Source organism: Tachyglossus aculeatus, chromosome 6, assembly GCF_015852505.1.
Source record: "Tachyglossus aculeatus isolate mTacAcu1 chromosome 6, mTacAcu1.pri, whole genome shotgun sequence".
In the NCBI taxonomy this organism is placed as follows: Eukaryota; Metazoa; Chordata; class Mammalia; order Monotremata; family Tachyglossidae; genus Tachyglossus; species Tachyglossus aculeatus.
Genome location: NC_052071.1, coordinates 35,588,545 through 35,607,791, shown reverse-complemented (window position 1 = coordinate 35,607,791; position 19,247 = coordinate 35,588,545). Strand labels below are relative to the sequence as shown.

The 19,247-nt window shown below is 48.1% G+C and overlaps 1 protein-coding gene across 1 annotated transcript; it reads left to right on the top strand.

Moving 5' to 3' along the window:
• Positions 1–1,482: 1,482 nt before the first annotated feature.
• Positions 1,483–14,014, top strand: LOC119929871 (EBP cholestenol delta-isomerase). Its single transcript, XM_038748210.1, has 5 exons — positions 1,483–1,527; positions 7,204–7,574; positions 10,320–10,356; positions 10,723–10,853; positions 13,457–14,014. The coding sequence occupies exons 2-5, from the start codon at positions 7,259–7,261 to the stop codon at positions 13,675–13,677; spliced, it is 705 nt and encodes a 234-aa protein (XP_038604138.1). The 5' UTR covers positions 1,483–1,527; positions 7,204–7,258; the 3' UTR covers positions 13,678–14,014.
• The last annotated feature ends 5,233 nt before the right edge of the window (positions 14,015–19,247 follow it).

Sequence of the window (19,247 nt, the reverse complement as noted above, 5' to 3'; positions counted from 1 at the left end):
AAGAGCTCAATAAATACGACTGAATGAATGCATGAATGAACATTATAATAAATGACTGACTTTTACTTGTACATATTTACTATTCTATTTATTTTATTTTGTGAATATGTTTCGTTTTGTTGTCTGTCTCCCCCTTCTAGACTGTGAGCCCAGTGTGGGGTAGGGACCGTCTCTAGATGTTGCCAACTTGGACTTCCCAAACGCTTAGTACAGTGCTCTGCACACAGTAAGCGCTCAAAAAATATGAATGAATGAACTTGGACTTTCCAAGCGCTTAGTCCAGTGCTCTGCACACAGTAAGCACTCAATAAATACGATTGAATGAGTGAATGGATGAACTTGGACTTCCCAAGCGCTTAGTCCAGTGCTCTGCACACAGTAAAGCGCTCAATAAATGCGACTGAATGAATGAATGAACTTGGGCTTCCCAAGCGCTTAGTCCAGTGCTCTGCACTCAGTAAGCGCTCAATAAACACGACTGAATGACTGACTGCCTGCTAGAACCAGGAGAGCCCTCGGCCCGCGCTGATTGGCTAGCAGGATTAAGGCGGTCGGGCGACAGCCAATGAGAAGCTTCGCTTTCTCTCCCCTCTCTGGGCCCATACGAGCCGAGCCAATCGGGATGCAGTTCCTCGCCCGCAGGGCGGGGCATCGTCCGTCCGGGCCAATAGTATGCGGGGGCCGAGGATCAGGCGACGGTGGTGGGCGGGGCTTCGCGCGGCCCCTTGGGCTCCCATTGGCTGGGAGGAGGAGGGCACGCGGCTCCTCGGGCTTCCATTGGCTGGAAGGAGGATGACGGGCGTGGCGGGGCAGATAGTCCCCCTTGGAGCGGGGTGGGAAGCGGGGGGCGGGGCTTCGCGCGGCCCCTCGGGCTCCTATTGGCTGGAATAAGAAGGGCTAGCGGCTTCTCGGGCTCCCATTGGCTGGAAGAAGAAAGGGGCGCGGCTCCTCGAGCTCCTATTGGCTGAAAAGAGGAGGGCGGCCGTGGCGGGGCGGGGGGCGGGGCTTCGCTAGGCCCCTCGGGCTCCTATTGGCTGGAAGGAGGAGGGCGCTCGGCTTCTAGGGCTCCTATTGGCTGGCAGGAGGGTGGGGCGCGGCTCCTCGGGCTCTCATTGGCTGGGAGGAGGATGACGGACGTGGCGGGGCGGGGGGCGGGGCTTCGCGCGGCCCCTCGGGCTCCTATTGGCTGGAAGGAGGAGGGCGCTCGGCTCCTCGGGCTCCTATTGGCTGGAAGGAGGATGGCGCGCGGTTCCTCGGGCTCTCATTGGCTGGGAGGAGGATGACGGGCGTGGCGGGGCGGATGGTCCCCCTTGGAGCGGGGTGGGAGGAGGAGGGCGGGGCTTCGCGCGACCCCTCGGGCTCCTATTGGCTGGAAGGAGGACGGCGCGCGGATTCCCGGGCTCCCATTGGCTGGGAGGAGGAGGGGGTGCGGATTCTCGGGCTCCCATTGGCTGGGAGAAGTATCCTCGAGTCGCTTTTATCCGCAGCCCGTGGGCGTGCAGAGCTTGAAGGGTCCGACCTGGTCAGGTGAGAGATATTCCCGGTTTTCCCGGCCCCCCTGCCGCCCTCCCCTCCACCCTTTCCCGTCTTCCCTTCCCCGGACGCTGTAATAATAATAATAATAATAATAATAATAATAATAATAATAATAATATTTGTTAATCAATCAATTGTATTTATTGAGCGCTTTCTGTGTGCAGAGCACTGTACTAAGCACTTGGGAAGTACAAGTTGGCAACATATAGAGACGGTCCCCACCCAACAATTAAGCGCTTACTATAATAATAATAACCATTATTAAGCGCTTACTATAATAATAATGACCATTATTAAGCGCTCACTATGTTCTCAGCGTGGCTCAGTGGAAAGAGCCCGGGCTTTGGAGTCAGAGGTCATGGGTTCCCCAGCGCTTAGTCCGGTGCTCTGCACACAGTAAGCGCTCAATAAATACGATTAAATGAAATGATTGAATCCCGGCTCCGCCACATGATGATGATGATGGCATTTATTAAGCGCTTACTATGTGCAAAGCACTGTTCTAAGCGCTGGAGAGGTTACAAGGAGATCAGGTTGTCCCACGTGGGGCTCACAGTCTTCACCCCCATTTTACAGATGAGGGAACTGAGGCCCAGAGAAGTGAAGTGACTTGCCCAAAGTCACACAGCACATGTCTGCTGTGTGGCTCAGTAGAAAGAGCCCGGGCTTTGGAGTCAGAGGTCGTGGGTTCAAATCCCGGCTCCGCCACTTGTCAGCTGGGTGACCTTGGGCAAGTCACTTCACTTCTCTGGGCCTCAGTTCCCTCATCTGTTAAACGGGGGTTAAGACTGTGAACCCCCTGTGGGACACCTGATCACCCTGTAACCTCCCCAGCGCTTAGAACAGTGCTTTGCACATAGCAAGTGCTTAATAAATGCCATTATTATTATTATTATTATTATTATTATTATTATTCTCTGAGCCTCAGTTCCCTCATCTGTCAAATGGGGATGAAGACTGTGAGCCCCCCGTGGGACAACCTCATCACCTTGTAACCTCCCCAGCGCTTAGAACAGTGCTTGGCACAGAGTAAGCGCTTAACAAATATCATTGTTATTATTGTTATTAAAATGGGATTAAGACTGTGAGCCCCCCGTGGGACAACCTGATCACCTTGTATCCCCCCCAGCGCTTAGAACAGTGCTTGGCACATAGTAAGCGCTCAACAAATCCCATTATTATTATTATTCTCAGGGCCTCAGGTCCCTCATCTGTCAAATGGGTATTAAGACTGTGAGCCCCCGTGGGATCACCTGATTGCCTTGTAACCTCCCCAGCGCTTAGAACAGTGCCTTGCACATAGTAAGTGCTTAATAAATGCCATTATTATTACTATTCTCTGAGCCTCAGTTCCCTCATCTGTCAAATGGGGATGAAGACTGTGAGCCCCACGGGGGACGCATTATTATTAAAATGGGGTTGACTGTGAGCCCCCATGGGACAACCTGATCACCTTGTAACCTCCGCAGCGCTTAATAAATGCCATCATCATTATTATAATTATGATGATGGCATTTATTAAGCGCTTACTATGTGCCAATAATTATAATAATGATGGTGGCATTTATTAAGCGCTTACTATGTGCCAATAATTATAATAATGATGATGATGGCATTTATTAAGCACTTGCTATGTACCAGTAATTATAATAATGATGATGGCGGCATTTATTAAGCACTTGCTATGTGCCAATAATTATAATAATGATGATGATGGCATTTATTAAGCACTTGCTATGTACCAGTAATTATAATAATGATGATGGCGGCATTTATTAAGCACTTGCTATGTGCCAATAATTATAATAATGATGATGGCATTTATTAAGTGCTTACTATGTTCCAAGCACTGTTCTAAGCACTGGAGTAGACACAGGGTAATCAGGTTGTCCCACATGGGGCTCGCACTTTTAATTCCCATTTTACAGATGAGGGAACTGAGGCACAGAGAAGTTAAGTGACTTGCCCAAGGTCACACAGCAGACCTGTGGCAGAGATTATTATTATGTGCCAAGCACTGTTCTAAGCGCTGGGGAGGTTACACGGCGATCAGTTTGTCCCACGGGGGGCTCACAGTCTTAATCGCATTTTAATAATAATAACGATGGCATTTGTTAAGCGCTTACTATGTGCCAATCACTGTTCTAAGCGCTGGGGAGCTTACAAGGTGATCAGGTTGTCCCCTGTGGGGCTCATAGTCTTAATCCCCATTTTACAGGTGAGGTCACTGAGGCACGGAGAAGTTAAATGACTTGCCCAAGGTCACACAGCAGACAAGTGGCGGAGTCGGGATTAGAACCCACCACCTCTGACTCCCAAGCCCGGGCTCTTTCCGCTGAGCCCCACGCGGGACAGGGACTGGGTCTGATCTGGTTTAGTTAATTTTTTTAATATGGTATTTTCATTCATTCATTCAGGTGTATTTATTGAGCGCTTACTGTGTGCAGAGCACTGTACTAAGCGCTTGGGAAGTCCAAGTTGGCAACATCTAGAGACGGTCCCTACCCAACAGTGGGCTCACAGGCTAGAAGGGGGAGTGCATTTATTCCGTCGTATTTATCGAGCGTTTACTGTGTGCAGGGCACTGTACTAAGCGGTTGGGAAAGTATACAGTCCAGCAAGAAAGAGGGACAGTCCCTGCCCGCAACAAGCTCGCAGTCTATTCGTTAAACGCTTACTATGTGCTAAGAGCTGAGGTGAATACAAGCTAATCTGATCAATCAATCAATCGTACTTATTGAGTGCTTACTGTGTGCAGAGCACTGTACTAAGCGCTTGGGAAGTCCAAGTTGGCAACATATAGAGACAGTCCCTACCCAACAGTGGGCTCACAGTCTCAAAGTAATAATAAATACCATAATAATTGCTATATTCGGAAATAATAGTAGTAGTAATTGTATTAATAATAATGATGAGATTTATTAAGCGCTTACTGTGTGCAGAGCACTGTACTGGGGACCAGGATTGGGACCTTTCCCTATCTTTTTTTTTTTGGGTGTGTGTGTGTGTGTGTGTGTGTGTGTGTGTGTGTGTGTGTGTGTGTGTGTGAGAGAGAGAGAGAGAGAGAGAGAGAGAGAGAGAGAGAGAGAGAGATTAGGCTGAGCAGTAATTCAGTATCCATCAAGCAATCAATGGTATTTATTAAGTACTAACTATGTGCTAGTTATATATAACTAGTATATAGTTATATATATACTATCAATCAATCAATCGTGTTTATTGAGCGCTTACTGTGTGCAGAGCACTGTACTAAGCGCTTGGGAAGTACAAGTTGGCAACATAGAGAGACAGTCCCTACCCAACAGTGGGCTCACAGTCTAGAAGGTGGGCTCAGTCAATCAATCAATCAATCAATCGTATTTATTGAGCGCTTACTGTGTGCAGAGCACTGTACTAAAAGCTTGGGAAGTACAAGTTGGCAACATAGAGAGACGGTCCCTCCCCAACAGTGGGCTCACAGTCTAGAAGACTACTACACTATATACTAGTATATAGTTATATATAACTAACTTATTTATTTTACTCATTCATTCATTCATTCAATCGTATTTATTGAGCGCTTACTGTGTGCAGAGCACCGGACTAAGCGCTTGGGAAGTACAATTCGGCAACATATAGAGACGGTCCCTTCCCAACAGCGGGCTCACAGTCTAGAAGGGGGAGACGGAGAACAAAACATATTAACAGAATAAAATAAATAGAATAAATATGTACAAGTAAAATAAATAAATAAATAGAGTAATAAATATGTACAAACATATATACAGGTGCTGTGGGGAAGGGAAGGAGGTAAGGCGGGGGGGATGAAGAGGGGGAAGAGGGGGAGAGGAAGGAGGGGGCTCAGTGTGGGAAGGCCTCATGGTTCCCTGCCCGTAACAAGTTTACAGTCTAAAGGACTGTACTCTCCTAAACTTTTAGTAATAATAATGGTATTTGTTAGGCGCTTACTATGTGCCAAGCAATAAATCAATCGTATTTATTGAGCGCTTACTGTGTGCAGAGCACTGGACTAAGCGCTTGGGAAGTCCAAGTTGGCAACATAGAGAGACGGTCCCTACCCAACAGTGGGCTCACAGTCTAGAAGGGGGAGACAGAGAACAAAACCAAACATATTAACAAAATAAAATAAATAGAATAGATATGTACAAGCAAAATAAATAAATAAATAGATAGATAAATAAATAAATACATTTTACTTGTACATATCTATTCTATTTTATTTTGTTAATATGAGACAGAACAAAACTAAACATATTAACAAAATAAAATAAATAGAATAGATATGTACAAGTAAAATAAATAAATAGATAAATAAATAAACTTTACTTGTACATATCTATTCTATTTGGTTAATATGTTTGGTTTTGTTCTCTGTCTCCCCCTTCTAGACTGTGAGCCCACTGTTGGGTAGGGACCGTCTCTATATGTTGCCAACTTGTACTTCCCAAGCGCTTAGTCCAGTGCTCTGCACACAGTAAGCGCTCAATAAATATGATTGATTGATTGACTACGCGCTTGGGAAGTCCAAGTTGGCAACATCTAGAGACGGTCCCTACCCAACAGCGGGCTCACAGTCTAGAAGGGGGAGACAGATGACAAAACAAAACATATTAACAAAATAAAATCAATAGAATAAATATGGACAAATAAAATAGAGTAATAAATCCGTACAAACATATATGCAGGTGCTGTGGGGAGAGGAAGGAGGTAAGGTGATACTCTGTTACAAGGTGATCTATATAAAAAAATAATAATAATAATGGCATTTATTAAGCGCTTACTATGTGCAAAGCACTGTTCTAAGCGCTGGGGAGGATACAAGGTGATCAGGTTGTCCCACGGGGGGATCACATTCTTCATCCCCATTTTACAGATGAGGTAACTGAGGCACAGAGAAGTGAAGACTTTTAGACTGTGAGCCCACTGTTGGGTAGGGACCGTCTCTATATGTTGCCAACTTGGACTTCCCAAGCGCTTAGTACAGTGCTCTGCCCACAGTAAGCGCTTGATAGATATGATTGATGATGATTGATTGATTAAGACTTTTAGACTGTGAGCCCACTGTTGGGTAGGGACTGTCTCTATATGTTGCCAACTTGGACTTCCCAAGCGCTTAGTCCAGTGCTCTGCCCACAGTAAGCGCTCGATAAATACGATTGATTGATTAAGTGACTTGCCCAAAGTCACATGGCTGATAGTTGGCGGAGCCGGGATTTGAACCCAAGACCTCTGCCTCCAAAGCCCGGGCTCTTTCCACGGTCCTTCCCAAAGCGCCTAGTCATCATCATCATCATCATCGATCGTATTTATTGAGCGCTTACCGTGTGCAGAGCCCTGGACTAAGCGCTTGGGAAGTCCAAGTTGGCAACATCTAGAGCCGGTCCCTACCCAACAGCGGGCTCACAGTCTAAAAGGGGGGAGACAGAGAACAAAACCAAACATACTAACAAAATAAAATAGAATAAAAATAGTCCAGTGCTCTGCACGCAGGAAGCGCTCAAGATATACGACTGAATGAATGAATGTACCTCTCAATAAATACGATTGAATGAATGACTGAACGAATGGACCTCGGCCTGATCCGAGGTTAGCGCTTAGCGGACACCCTCCAAAATCCAACCTCCAGGTCTCCCATCGCCCCGTTTTCCTCTTCGTTTTCCGACCCAGGACGTTCTCCCGAGCCGCCGGCCCGCGCCCCGCTGGAGCCCGTCCCCGGCCGGCCATGGACGCGGATGTGACCCCCCAGTCCGTTCCTCATCCCTACTGGCCCCGGGACCTACTGCTTGAGCGCTACCAGCCCAACGACAAGGCCGCGTGGCAGATCCTGGCCTTCCTCGCGCTCTCCTCCGGGGCCTTGTGGGGAGCGACGTGGCTCCTGGCCGGCTGGCGGGGGGCGGCCGCGGCCCCCGTTGGATTCAGGCGCCGGCTGGTCCTCGGCTGGTTCGCCTCCTGCGCTTTCATCCACCTGGTGATCGAAGGCTGGTTTTCCTTGTACCATCAGGACATCCCTGGGGACCGCTCCTTCTTATCCCAGCTCTGTGAGTCGCCCCTCTCCTTGGGCCGCCGTGACGGCCTCCCGAGGAGCTGACGCTGAAGGTCTTAGGGTCTTTCGTCCAGCTTCTGGAGGCGTCGATCAATCATATTGATTGAGCGCTCGCTGTGTGCAGAGCACTGGACTAAGTGCTTGGGAAGTCCAAGCTGGCAACATAGAGAGGTGGTCCCTGCCCAACAGCGGGCTCACAGCCTAGAAGGGGGACAGACAACACAACAAAACGTGGACACAATAAAATAAATAGAATAGATATGTACAAGTAAATAGAGTAATAGATACGTACACACACATAATAATATATTATAATATATATTATATAATTAATAATATAATAATAATGGCATTTCTTAAGCGCTTACTACGTGCAAAGCACGGTTCTAAGCGCTGGGGAGATTACAAGGTGATCAGGTTGTCCCCCGGGGGGCTCCCAGTCTTCATCCCCATTTTCCAGATGAGGGAACTGAGGAATAGAGAAGTGAAGTGACTTGCCCAAAGTCACCCAGCTGACAAGTGGCGGAGCCAGGATTCGAACCCATGACCTCCGACTCCAAAGCCCGGGCTCTTTCCACTGAGCCACGCTGCTTCTCCATATATATATATATATATATATATATATATGTGTGTATATAGACATCCATACAGGTGCTGTGGGGAAGGGAAGGAGGCAAGGCCAGGGGGATGGAGAGGGGAAGGAGGGGGAGAGGAAGGAGGGGGCTCAGTCTGGGCTGAGTACAATAATAATATTATTATTATTATGATTCTTATTATTATGATTCCTATTATTATTATTATAAGAATTGTTACTGCTGGGGCCTGCGCCCGTCCGGTCTGGTCCGTGCACTTGAAACCTTGCAAAGCACTGTACTAAGTGCTTGGGAGAGTATAATATAACAATAAATGGATACAGCCCCTGCCCACAACGAGTTTACAATCTAGGGCGGTGTACTGAGCGCTAGGGAGAGCACAGTATAATAGTCGGTAGCCACATTTCCCTGCCCGCTGTGAGCCGTAGTCTAGAGAAGCCGTATGGCCTAGTAGAGATGGCATGGGTTTGGATGTGGGTTCTAATCCCAGCTCTGCCGCTTGTCCGCTGTGTGACCCTGTCAAGTCACTTCAATCAATCAATCGTATTGATTGAGCACTTACTGTGCGCAGAGCACTATACTAAGCGCTTGGGAAATACAAGTTGGCAACATATAGAGACAGTCCCTACCCAACACTGTTCTAAGCCCTGAGGAGGTTACAAGGTGATCAGGTTGTCCCATGGGGGGCTCACAGTCTTAATCCCCATTTACAGATGAGGTAACTGAGGCACAGAGAAGTGAAGTGACTTGTCCAAAGTCACACAGCTGACAATTGGCAGAGCCGGGATTTGAACCCATGACCTCTGACTCCAAAGCCTGGGCTCTTTCCACTGAGCCACGCTGCTTCTATCCCTCAGTTACCTCATCTGGGGATTAAGACTGCGAGCCCCGTGAGAGACCTGGACTGTGTCCAATCTGATTGGCTTGTATCAATCAATCAATCAGTCGTATTTATTGAGTGCTGACTGTGTGCAGAGCACTGGACTAAGCGCTTGGGAAGTACAAGTTGGCAATGTATAGAGATGGTCCCTACCCAACAGCGGGCTCACAGTCTAGAAAGGGGAGACAGACAACAAAACAAAACATGTGGACAGGTGTCCAGTCATCAGAATAAATTGAAATAAATCTAGATCAATCAATCAATCATATTGAGCGCTTACTGTGTGCAGAGCACTGTACTAAGCGCTTGGGAAGTCCAAGTTGGCAACATACAGAGATGGTCCCTACCCAACAGTGGGCTCACAGTCTAGAAGGGGGAGACAGAGAACAAAACAAAACATATTAACAAAATAAAATAAATACAATAGATATGTACAAGTTAGAGTAATAAATATGTACAAACATATACATCTATACAGGTGCTGTGGGGAAGGGAAGGAGGTAAGACGGGGGAGATGGAGAGGGGGATGAGGGGGAGAGGAAGGAGGGGGCTCAGTGTGGGAAGGCCTCCTGGAGGAGGTGAGCTCTCAGTAGGGCCTTGAAGGGAGGAAGAGAGCTGGCTTGGTGGATGGGCAGAGGGAGGGCATTCCGGGCCCGGGGGAGGACGTGGGCCGGGGGTCAACGGCGGGACAGGCAAGAACGAGGCACGGTGAGGAGATTATTTATTGAGCGCTTACTGTGTGCAGAGCACTGTACTAAGCGCTTGGGAAGTATAAGTTGGCAACATCTAGAGACGGTCCCTACCCAACAGTGGGCTCACAGTCTAGAAGGGGGAGACAGAGAACAAAACAAAACATATTAACAGAATAAAATAAATAGAATAAATATGTACAAGTAAAATAAATCAATAAATAAAGTAATCTGTACAAACATATATACAGGTGCTCTGGGGAAGGGAAGGAGGTATGGAGAGGGGAAGGAGGGGGCTCAGTCTGGGAAGGCCTCCTGGAGAACGGTGATTTATTTCTGTGATTTCCTTGATGTTTCACTCTAGGGCTATTGTTGGGAGTCGTTTTGGAGTGGAGTCTGGGAAGGCCCCTTGGAGAACGGCAATTTCTGTGATTTCCTTGATGTTTCACTCCTCTAGGGCTATTGTTCGGAGCCGTTTTGGAATGGAGTAGGCCTGTGGGGAGCTTGTGGAGTAGGGGTGGTTAGCGCCTCTTTCCCAACAAAAAGTTAAGGCTTTTTCCTGTTTCCTTTGCCTCCAGGGAAGGAGTATTCCAAAGGCGACAGCAGATACATCACGTGAGTGATTTGACAACAACATTCCTGGCTCCTAGCTCCATCTTGGGCTTCCCGCCTAGCCTTCCTCTGGACTCACCATGGGAATGTGGGGCGGGGGAGGTTTTTAGAGATCCCTGGCCCCGTCCCCAAAGATTGGGGGACGCAAAGGGCTCACCGCACGGCCTCACGGGCATTATGGTGGCCGGAGCCTTTTGTGACCGGGAAGCCCCCGAGAAATCCCATTTTGGGAGGGAAACAGGGTCAAGGAACAGAGCGGCAGGGTTCTCTTGCGGCCGCGGTCCGAGGAGAGGAGCGAGGCCGCAAGCGATGGGGACGGCCGGGCGGGTCCCGGGCCGTTCCTCATCGAGGGCCTCTTTCCGAGCGCAGAGCGGACAACTTCACGGTGTGCATGGAGACGGTGACGGCGCTGACCTGGGGACCCCTCAGCCTCTGGGCCGTGGTGGCTTTCCTCCGCCGCCACCCCCAGCGTTTCCTGCTGCAGCTTGTCATCTCCTTGGGTGAGCATCTGGTGGGGGGTTGCGGGCAGGATAGACGGAGCGTGTGGGTGGGGGTGGAGCCCAAGGAAATCCTCCTACACTAATAATTGTAGTATTTGTTAAGCGCTTACTATGTGCCAAGCACTATACAAAGCGCTGGGGGTAGATGCGGGATAATCAGCTCCCATATGGGGCTCATAGTCTGAGTAGAAGGGAGAACAGGCATGGAATCCCACTTTGCAGATGAGCGAACTGGGACATGGAGAAGTTAAATGACTTATTCTGTATATATGTATGTATGTTTGTGCATATTTATTACTCTATTTTACTTGTACATATCTATTCTATTTATTTTATTTTGTTAATATGTTTGGTTTTGTTCTCTGTCTCACCTTTCTAGACTGTGAGCCCACTGTTGGGTAGGGACTGTCTCTATATGTTGCCAACTTGGACTTCCCAAGCGCTTAGTACAGTGCTCTGCACCCAGTAAGTGCTCAATAAATACGATTGATTGATTGATTGATTGCCAAGCACTATAATAAGCGCTGGGGGTAGATGCGGGATAATCAGCTCCCATATGGGGCTCCTAGTCTAATTAGAAGGGAGAACAGGCATGGAATCCCACTTTGCAGATGAGCGAACTGGGACATGGAGAAGTTAAATGACTTATTCTGTATATATGTAAATATGTTTGTACATATTTATTACTCTATTTTACTTGTACATATCTATTCTATCTATTTTATTTTGTTAATATGTTTGGTTTTGTTCTCTGTCTCGCCCTTCTAGACTGTGAACCCACTGTTGGGTAGGGACTGTCTCTGTATGTTGCCAACTTGGACTTCCCAAGCGCTTAGTACAGTGCTCTGCACAGAATAAGCGCTCAATAAATATGATTGATTGATTGCCAAGCACTACTAAGCGCTGGGGGTAGATGCGGGATAATCAGCTCCCATATGGGGCTCCTAGTCTAATTAGAAGGGAGAACAGGCATGGAATCCCACTTTGCAGATGAGCGAACTGGGACATGGAGAAGTTAAATGACTTATTCTGTATATATGTAAATATGTTTGTACATATTTATTACTCTATTTTACTTGTACATATCTATTCTATCTATTTTATTTTGTTAATATGTTTGGTTTTGTTCTCTGTCTCGCCCTTCTAGACTGTGAGCCCACTGTTGGGTAGGGACTGTCTCTGTATGTTGCCAACTTGGACTTCCCAAGCGCTTAGTACAGTGCTCTGCACAGAATAAGCGCTCAATAAATATGATTGATTGATTGCCAAGCACTACTAAGCGCTTGGGGTAGATGCGGGATAATCAGCTCCCATATGGGGCTCATAGTCAAAGTAGAAGGGAGAACAGGCATGGAATCCCACTTTGCAGATGAGTGAACTGGGACATGGAGAAGTTAAATGACTTATTCTGTATATATGTAAATATGTTTGTACATATTTATTACTCTATTTTACTTGTACATATCTATTCTATTTTATTTTGTTAATATGTTTGGTTTGGTTCTCTGTCTCGCCCTTCTAGACTGTGAGCCCACTGTTGGGTAGGGACTGTCTCTAGAGGTTGCCAACTTGGGCTTCCCAAGCGCTTAGTCCAGTGCTCTGCACACAGTAAGCGCTCAATAAATACGATTGATTGATTGATTCCGGGTCTCAAAGCCGGTTCCTGGCAGATCCAGGATTCGAATCTGGGTCTTCTGACACTCAGGCCCGGGCACTTTCCACTAGGCCACACTGCTTCTCGGCTGGCTGTCTTCTGGAGGGAGGCGGCCGCCCCGCTGCCTCTCATCGTTTAGAGATGATTTGCTGGGCCAGAAGGCGGGCACACCACGGTGATCCCGCACTTCCCTGCGGGCTCTAGCTTGGGTTCACCTGGTTCTTAGCCTTACAAGCCGCGTGGCTCAGTGGAAGGTCATGGGTTCAAATCCCGCTCCCCCAGTTGTCCGCTGTATGACTCTGGGCAAGCCACTTCTCTGGGCCTCAGTGACCTCACCTGCAAAATGGAGATGAAGACTGTGAGCCCCCCCGGGGGGGCAACCTGATCACCTTGTAACCTCCCGAGCGCTTAGAACAGTGCTTTGAACATAGGAAGCGCTTAATAAATGCCATCATTATTATTATTATTTGGGATCTACCAGGGTCCAGGCGGAAGCTTGCTGCTCTGGGTGAGACTGGTGCCAACCCAAACCCAAGGGGGTTCAGCCTTGGATGGCAGGAGGTCCCACCCACCCTGGTTTCTCTATTACTCTACTTATTTATTATTACCCAGCTTATTTATTTATTTATTTTACTTGTACATATCTATTCTATTTATTTTATTTTGTTAGTATGTTTGGTTTTGTTCTCCGTCTCCCCCTTTCAGACTGTGAGCCCGCTGTTGGGTAGGGACCGTCTCTAGACGTTGCCAACTTGGACTTCCCAAGCGCTTAGTCCAGTGCTCTGCACACAGTAAGCGCTTGCAGAGCACTGTACTAAGCGCTTGGGAAGTCCAAGTTGGCAACATATAGAGACAGTAAGCGCTCAATAAATACGATTGATGATGATGGTTTCGGCGTCAAGGAGGCCTGCAGGTCTCCCCTAACGCGGGCCTGTGTACCCCCCAACAGGTCAGATATACGGCGACGTGCTCTACTTTTCCACGGAATATCGGGACGGTTTCCGGCACAGTGAGTGGGGCCACCCGATCTACTTCTGGTTCTATTTTGTCTTCCTGAACGCCCTGTGGATCGTCATCCCCGCCGTCCTCTTCCTCGACGCCTGGAGTCACCTCACGCAGGCCCAGAGAGCCCTGGACTCCCGTGCCCGTCCCAAGGGCAAGCAACATTAATGGCCACGTAGTTGGGTGGAGGCTTTCGCTGTTGCCGCTGCTCTGAGTTGTGTCCTGGAGCCTCGATGTGAGGAGAAGGCCAATTATCTGGGGTGGGAAGGGTACTTCAAGTTCTGAAAAGTCCCATTGCTCAACTGGGGCTATTTTTGATGGGTAATTGAAGCAAGATTTTTTCCCTTTCTCTCTCTTTCTCACACACACACACACGCTTCATCTTTTCGGATTGTGCTGTGTAGGTTGCTGTTTGGGTGCTTAGCCCGGGTCAGTCATTCAGTCGTATTTACCGAATGGGAAGCAGCGTGGCCCGGTGGAAAGAGCCCGGGCTTTGGAGTCAGAGGCCGTGGGTTCAAATCCCGGCTCCGCCACCTGTCAGCTGTGTGACTTTGGGCGAGTCACTTCACTTCTCCGGGCCTCAGTTCCCTCATCTGTAAACTGGGGATGAAGACTGTGAGTCCCTCGTGGGACCACCTCATCACCTTATATCCACCCCAGCGCTTAGAACAGTGCTTTGCACATAGTAAGCGCTTAACAAATACCAACATTATTATTATTTACAGAGCACTTACTGTATACAGGGCACCGAACTAAGCGCTTGGGAGAGTACACTATAACAATAAAGGGACCCATTCCCTGCCCACGACGAGCTTACGGGCTTCAGCGCTTCACTGAGCATTTTCCAGATGGTTCTCCATGCAAGCGACAACCAAATGGGGTCACACCCCAAAAACGTGAAGCCTCCCAGAGTGACTACTGATTGCCAAGTCCTACGCAACGTCCCTTCTCTCCTCTGTTTTATGGCTGAGGATTCCCTCTTACCCCCGAACCGAGTCCTTCCCAACTCTTCCCGAGGTCAACCGCTTGTGACGAAGCCTCAGTCGCCTCACGTCCAGGTGTCCATGCGGGTGACTGGATGGCGGCCTTGTATACCCGGAGATCAATCAATCAATCAATCGTATTTATTGAGCGCTGACTGTGTGCAGAGCACTGCACTAAGCGCTTGGAAAGTCCAAGTTGGCAACATATAGAGATGGTCCCTACCCAACAGTGGGCTCACAGTCTAGAAGGGGGAGACAGACAACAAAACCAAACATATTAAAATAAAATAGAATAGATATGTCCAAGTAAAATAAATAGAGTAAAAACCATTCCTTTAATTTGACACCTCTGCCCTACAAGGGGAGAGGAGGTCTAGACAGCAGTATTAATGAGTATTAATAATAATGTTGCCGATTTGTACTTCCCAAGTGCTTAGTAATAATGATAATGGCATTTATTAAGCGCTTACTACGTGCAAGGCACTGTTCTAAGCACTGGGGCGGATACAAGGTGATCAGGTTGTCCCACAGGGGGCCCACAGTCTTAATCCTCATTTTACAGATGAGGGAACTGAGGCCCAGAGAATAATAATAATAAAATGGTGGTATTGGTTAAGCGCTTACTGTGTGCAAAGCACTGTTCTAAGCGCTGGGGCAGGTACAAGGTGATCAGGTTGTCCCACAGGGAGCCCACAGTCTTAATCCTCATTTTACAGATGAGGGAACTGAGGCCCAGAGAATAATAATAAAATGGTATTTGTTAAGCGCTTACTGTGTGCAAAGCACTGTTCCACGCACTGGGGGGGATACAAGGTGATCAAGTTGTCCCACGAGAGGCTCACAGTCCCCCATTTTACAGATGAGGGAACTGAGGCCCAAAGTCTCACAGTGGACAATTGGCAGAGCGGGATTTGAACCCATGACCTCTGACTCCAAAGCCCGGGCTCTTTCCACTGAGCCACGCCGCTTCTCTGGTGAGCCAGTGCTCCGCACACAGCAAGCACTCACTAAATATGATTGAATGAATGAATGAGACCTATGTTTTCAGCCCCGTGGGGTGCCCTCTCCTCAGCTAGTGAATGCTTTCCTGATGACACAGAGAAGCGGCTCAGTGGGAAGAGCCCGGGCTTTGGAGTCAGAGGTCACGGGTTCGAATCCCGGCTCTGCCAATTGTCAGCCGTGTGACTTTGGGCAAGTCAAGTCACAGTCTTTTAGACTGTGAGCCCACTGTTGGGTAGGGACTGTCTCTATATGTTGCCAATTTGTACTTCCCAAGCGCTTAGTACAGTGCTCTGCACACAGTAAGCGCTCAATAAATACGATTGATGATGATGGTGATGATTCACTTCTCTGGGCCTCAGTTACCTCATCTGTAAAATGGGGCTTAAGACTGTGAGCCCCATGTGGGACAACCTGATCCCCTTGTATCCCCCCAGCGCTTAGAACAGTGCTTGGCACATAGTAAGCGCTCAATAAATACGATTGAATGAATGAATGACACTCTGTGTGTGTGTGTGTGTGTGTGTGTGTCGGTGTGTTTGTGTTGTGGGGAGGGGAGAAAATGGAGGGGTCACCTTACTGATCAGATTCAGCTCCTCTATAATCTATTCCTCAATCGCTATTTCTGAGCACAGATGTGGTATATATATTGGTATATATATATATATATATATATATATATTTTTTTTACAACCCATGATCTCCTGCTAGTCTCCAGCATCTATGCCATTTTCAAGTTGTCAATAAAAGCAATTAAATGAAGCCTCCACCAGACTGTGGTCGTCCTTGGGCAGCGGCAGGTCAGTAGTGATTCCCGCAGGCTCATTATCCAGGTGGGATAATCCATGAGGAAGAGGTGGAATAATCCTTGAGTTTTCGGCTGATTTCTTTGCCCCTGGGCAGTGGGAATGTAGGGAAGAATATAACCTGCTTCTTACCTGGATTTCAGAGCCTCAGGAAAGCAGGTTCACAACAAGGTCTTCTGGCGCTGAATAATAATTGTGGCATTTAACCACTTACTATTTATCAGGCCCCCCGTGGGACAACCTAATTAGCTTTTATCTCCCCCCTGCCAGCGCTTAGAACAGTGCTTGGCACATAGTAAGTGCTTAACAAAAGCCATCATCATTATTATTATTGTTAAGGGCTCTTCTAGACCGTGAGCCCGTTGTTGGGTAGGGATTGTCTCTATCTGTTGCCGAATTGTCCTTTCCAAGCGCTTAGTACAGTGCTCTGCACACAGTAAGGGCTCAATAAATATGATGGAATGAATAAATACGATTGAATGAATGAATGAAATTCCTGAAAAAATAAAAAGGCTGGCCCCCTCAGCCCAGCTAACTCCCACCCGGCCGCAAGGACCGCTTAGTACAGTGCTCAGAACACAGTAAGGACTCAATATGATGGAATGAATAAATACGATTGAATGAATGAATACAATTGAATGAAGCAGCGTGGCTCACTGGAAAGAACACGGGCTTTGGAGTCAGAGGTCATGGGTTCGAATCCCGTCTCTGCCACTTATCAGCTGTGTGACTTTGGGCGAGTTACTTCTCTGGGCCTCAGTTCCCTCATCTGTACAATGGGGATGAAGACTGTGAGCCCCCCGTGGGACAACCTGATCACCTTGTAACCTGAACAGTGCTTGGCACATAGTAAGCGCTTAATAAATGCCATTATTATTATTATTATTAAGTCATTTAACTTCTCTGTGCCTCAGTTCCCTCATCTGTGCCCGCCATCTAAAACTCAGAATGTCCAAGACTGAACTCCTTATCTTCCCTCCCAAACCCTGCCCTCTCCCTGACTGTCCCGTCACCGTAGACGGCACTGCCATCCTTCCCGTCTCACAAGCCCGCAACCTCGGTGTCATCCTCTACTCCGCTCTCTCATTCAACCCTCATATCCAATCCGTCACCAAAACCTGCCGGTCTCACCTCCACAACATGGCCAAGATCCACCCTTTCCTTTCCATCCAAACCGCTACCTTGCTGGTTCAATCTCTCATCCCATCCCGACTGGGTTACTGCATCAGCCTCCTCTCTGATCTCCCATCCTTGTGTCTCTCCCCACTTCAATCCAGACTTCACGCCGCTGCCCTGATCGTCTTTGTGCAGAAATGCTCTGGGCATGTTACTCCCCTCCTCAAAAATCACCAGTGGCTACCAATCAACCTACGCATCAGGCAAAAACTCCTCACCCTGGGCTTCCAGGCTGTCCATCCATCCCCTCGCCCCCTCCTACCTCCCCTCCCTTCTCTCCTTCTCCAGCCCAGCCCGCACCCTCCGCTCCTCCGCCACTAATCTCCTCACCGTTAGGCCTCGTTCTCGCCTGTCCCACCGTCGACCCCCGGCCCACGTGATCCCCCGGGCCTGGAATGCCCTGCTCCCTCTGCCCATCCGCCAAGCTCGCTCTCTTCCTCCCTTCAAAGCCCTACTGAGAGCTCACCTCCTCCAGGAGGCCTTCCCACACTGAGCCCCCTCTTTCCTCTCCTCCTCCCCATCCCCCCGCCCTACCTCCTTCCCCTCCCCACAGCACCTGTATATATGTTGGTACAGATTTATTACTCTATTTAACTTGTACATATTTACTATTCTATTTTGTCAATGACGTGCATCTAGCTTTACTTCAATTTATTCGGACGAGTTGACACCTGTCCACATGTTTTGCTTTGTTGTCTGTCCCCCCTTCTAGACTGTGAGCCCGCTGTTGGGTAGGGACCGTCTCTAGATGTTGCCAACTTGTCTTTCCCAAGTGCTTAGTCCAGTGCTCTGCACACAGCGCTCAATCAATACGATTGACTGAATGAATGAATGAATAGGGACCGTCTCTCTATGTTGCCAACTTGTCCTTCCCAAGCGCTTAGTCCAGTGCTCTGCACACAGTCAGCGCTCAATCAATACGATTGAATGAATGAATGAATAGGGACCGTCTCTCTATATTGCCACCTTGTCCTTCCCAAGCGCTTAGTACAGTGCTGTGCACACAGCGCTCAATCAATATGATTGAATGAATGAATGAATGAATAGGGACCGTCTCTCTATGTTGCCAACTTGTCCTTCCCAAGCGCTTAGTCCAGTGCTCTGCACACAGTAAGCACTCAATAAATACAATTGAATGAATGAATGAATAGGGACCGTCTCTCTATGTTGCCAACTTGTACTTCCCAAGTGCTTAAATCCAGTGCTCTGCACACAGTAAGTGCTCAATAAATACGATTGAATGAATGAATGAATAGGGACCATCTCTATATGTTGCCAACTTGTCTTTCCCAAGTGCTTAGTCCAGTGCTCTGCACACAGCGCTCAATCAATGCTATTGAATGAATGAATAGGGACCGTCTCTCTATATTGCCAACTTGTCCTTCCCAAGCGCTTAGTCCAGTGCTGTGCACACAGTCAGCGCTCAATCAATGCGATTGAATGAATGAATGAATAGGGACCGTCTCTATGTTGCCAACTTGTCCTTCCCAAGCTCTTAGTACAGTGCTGTGCACGCAGTCAGCGCTCAATCAATACGATTGAATGAATGAATGAATAGGGACCGTCTCTATGTTGCCAGCTTGTCCTTCCCAAGCGCTTAGTCCAGTGCTCTGCACGCAGTCAGTGCTCAATCAATACGATTGAATGAATGAATGAATAGGGACCGTCTCTATGTTGCCAACTTGTCCTTCCCAAGCGCTTAGTACAGTGCTCTGCACACAGTCAGCACTCAATCAATACGATTGAATGGATGAATGAATGAATGGATGGATGG

Coding starts and splice junctions, on each gene's coding strand:
- LOC119929871 (XM_038748210.1), top strand. CDS start 7,259: ATGGACGCGGATGTGACCCCCCAGTCCGTTCCTCATCCCTACTGGCCC. Junction 7,575..10,319: donor CTCCTTCTTATCCCAGCTCT/GTGAGTCGCCCC, acceptor CTTTGCCTCCAG/GGAAGGAGTATTCCAAAGGC. Junction 10,357..10,722: donor GGCGACAGCAGATACATCAC/GTGAGTGATTTG, acceptor TTCCGAGCGCAG/AGCGGACAACTTCACGGTGT.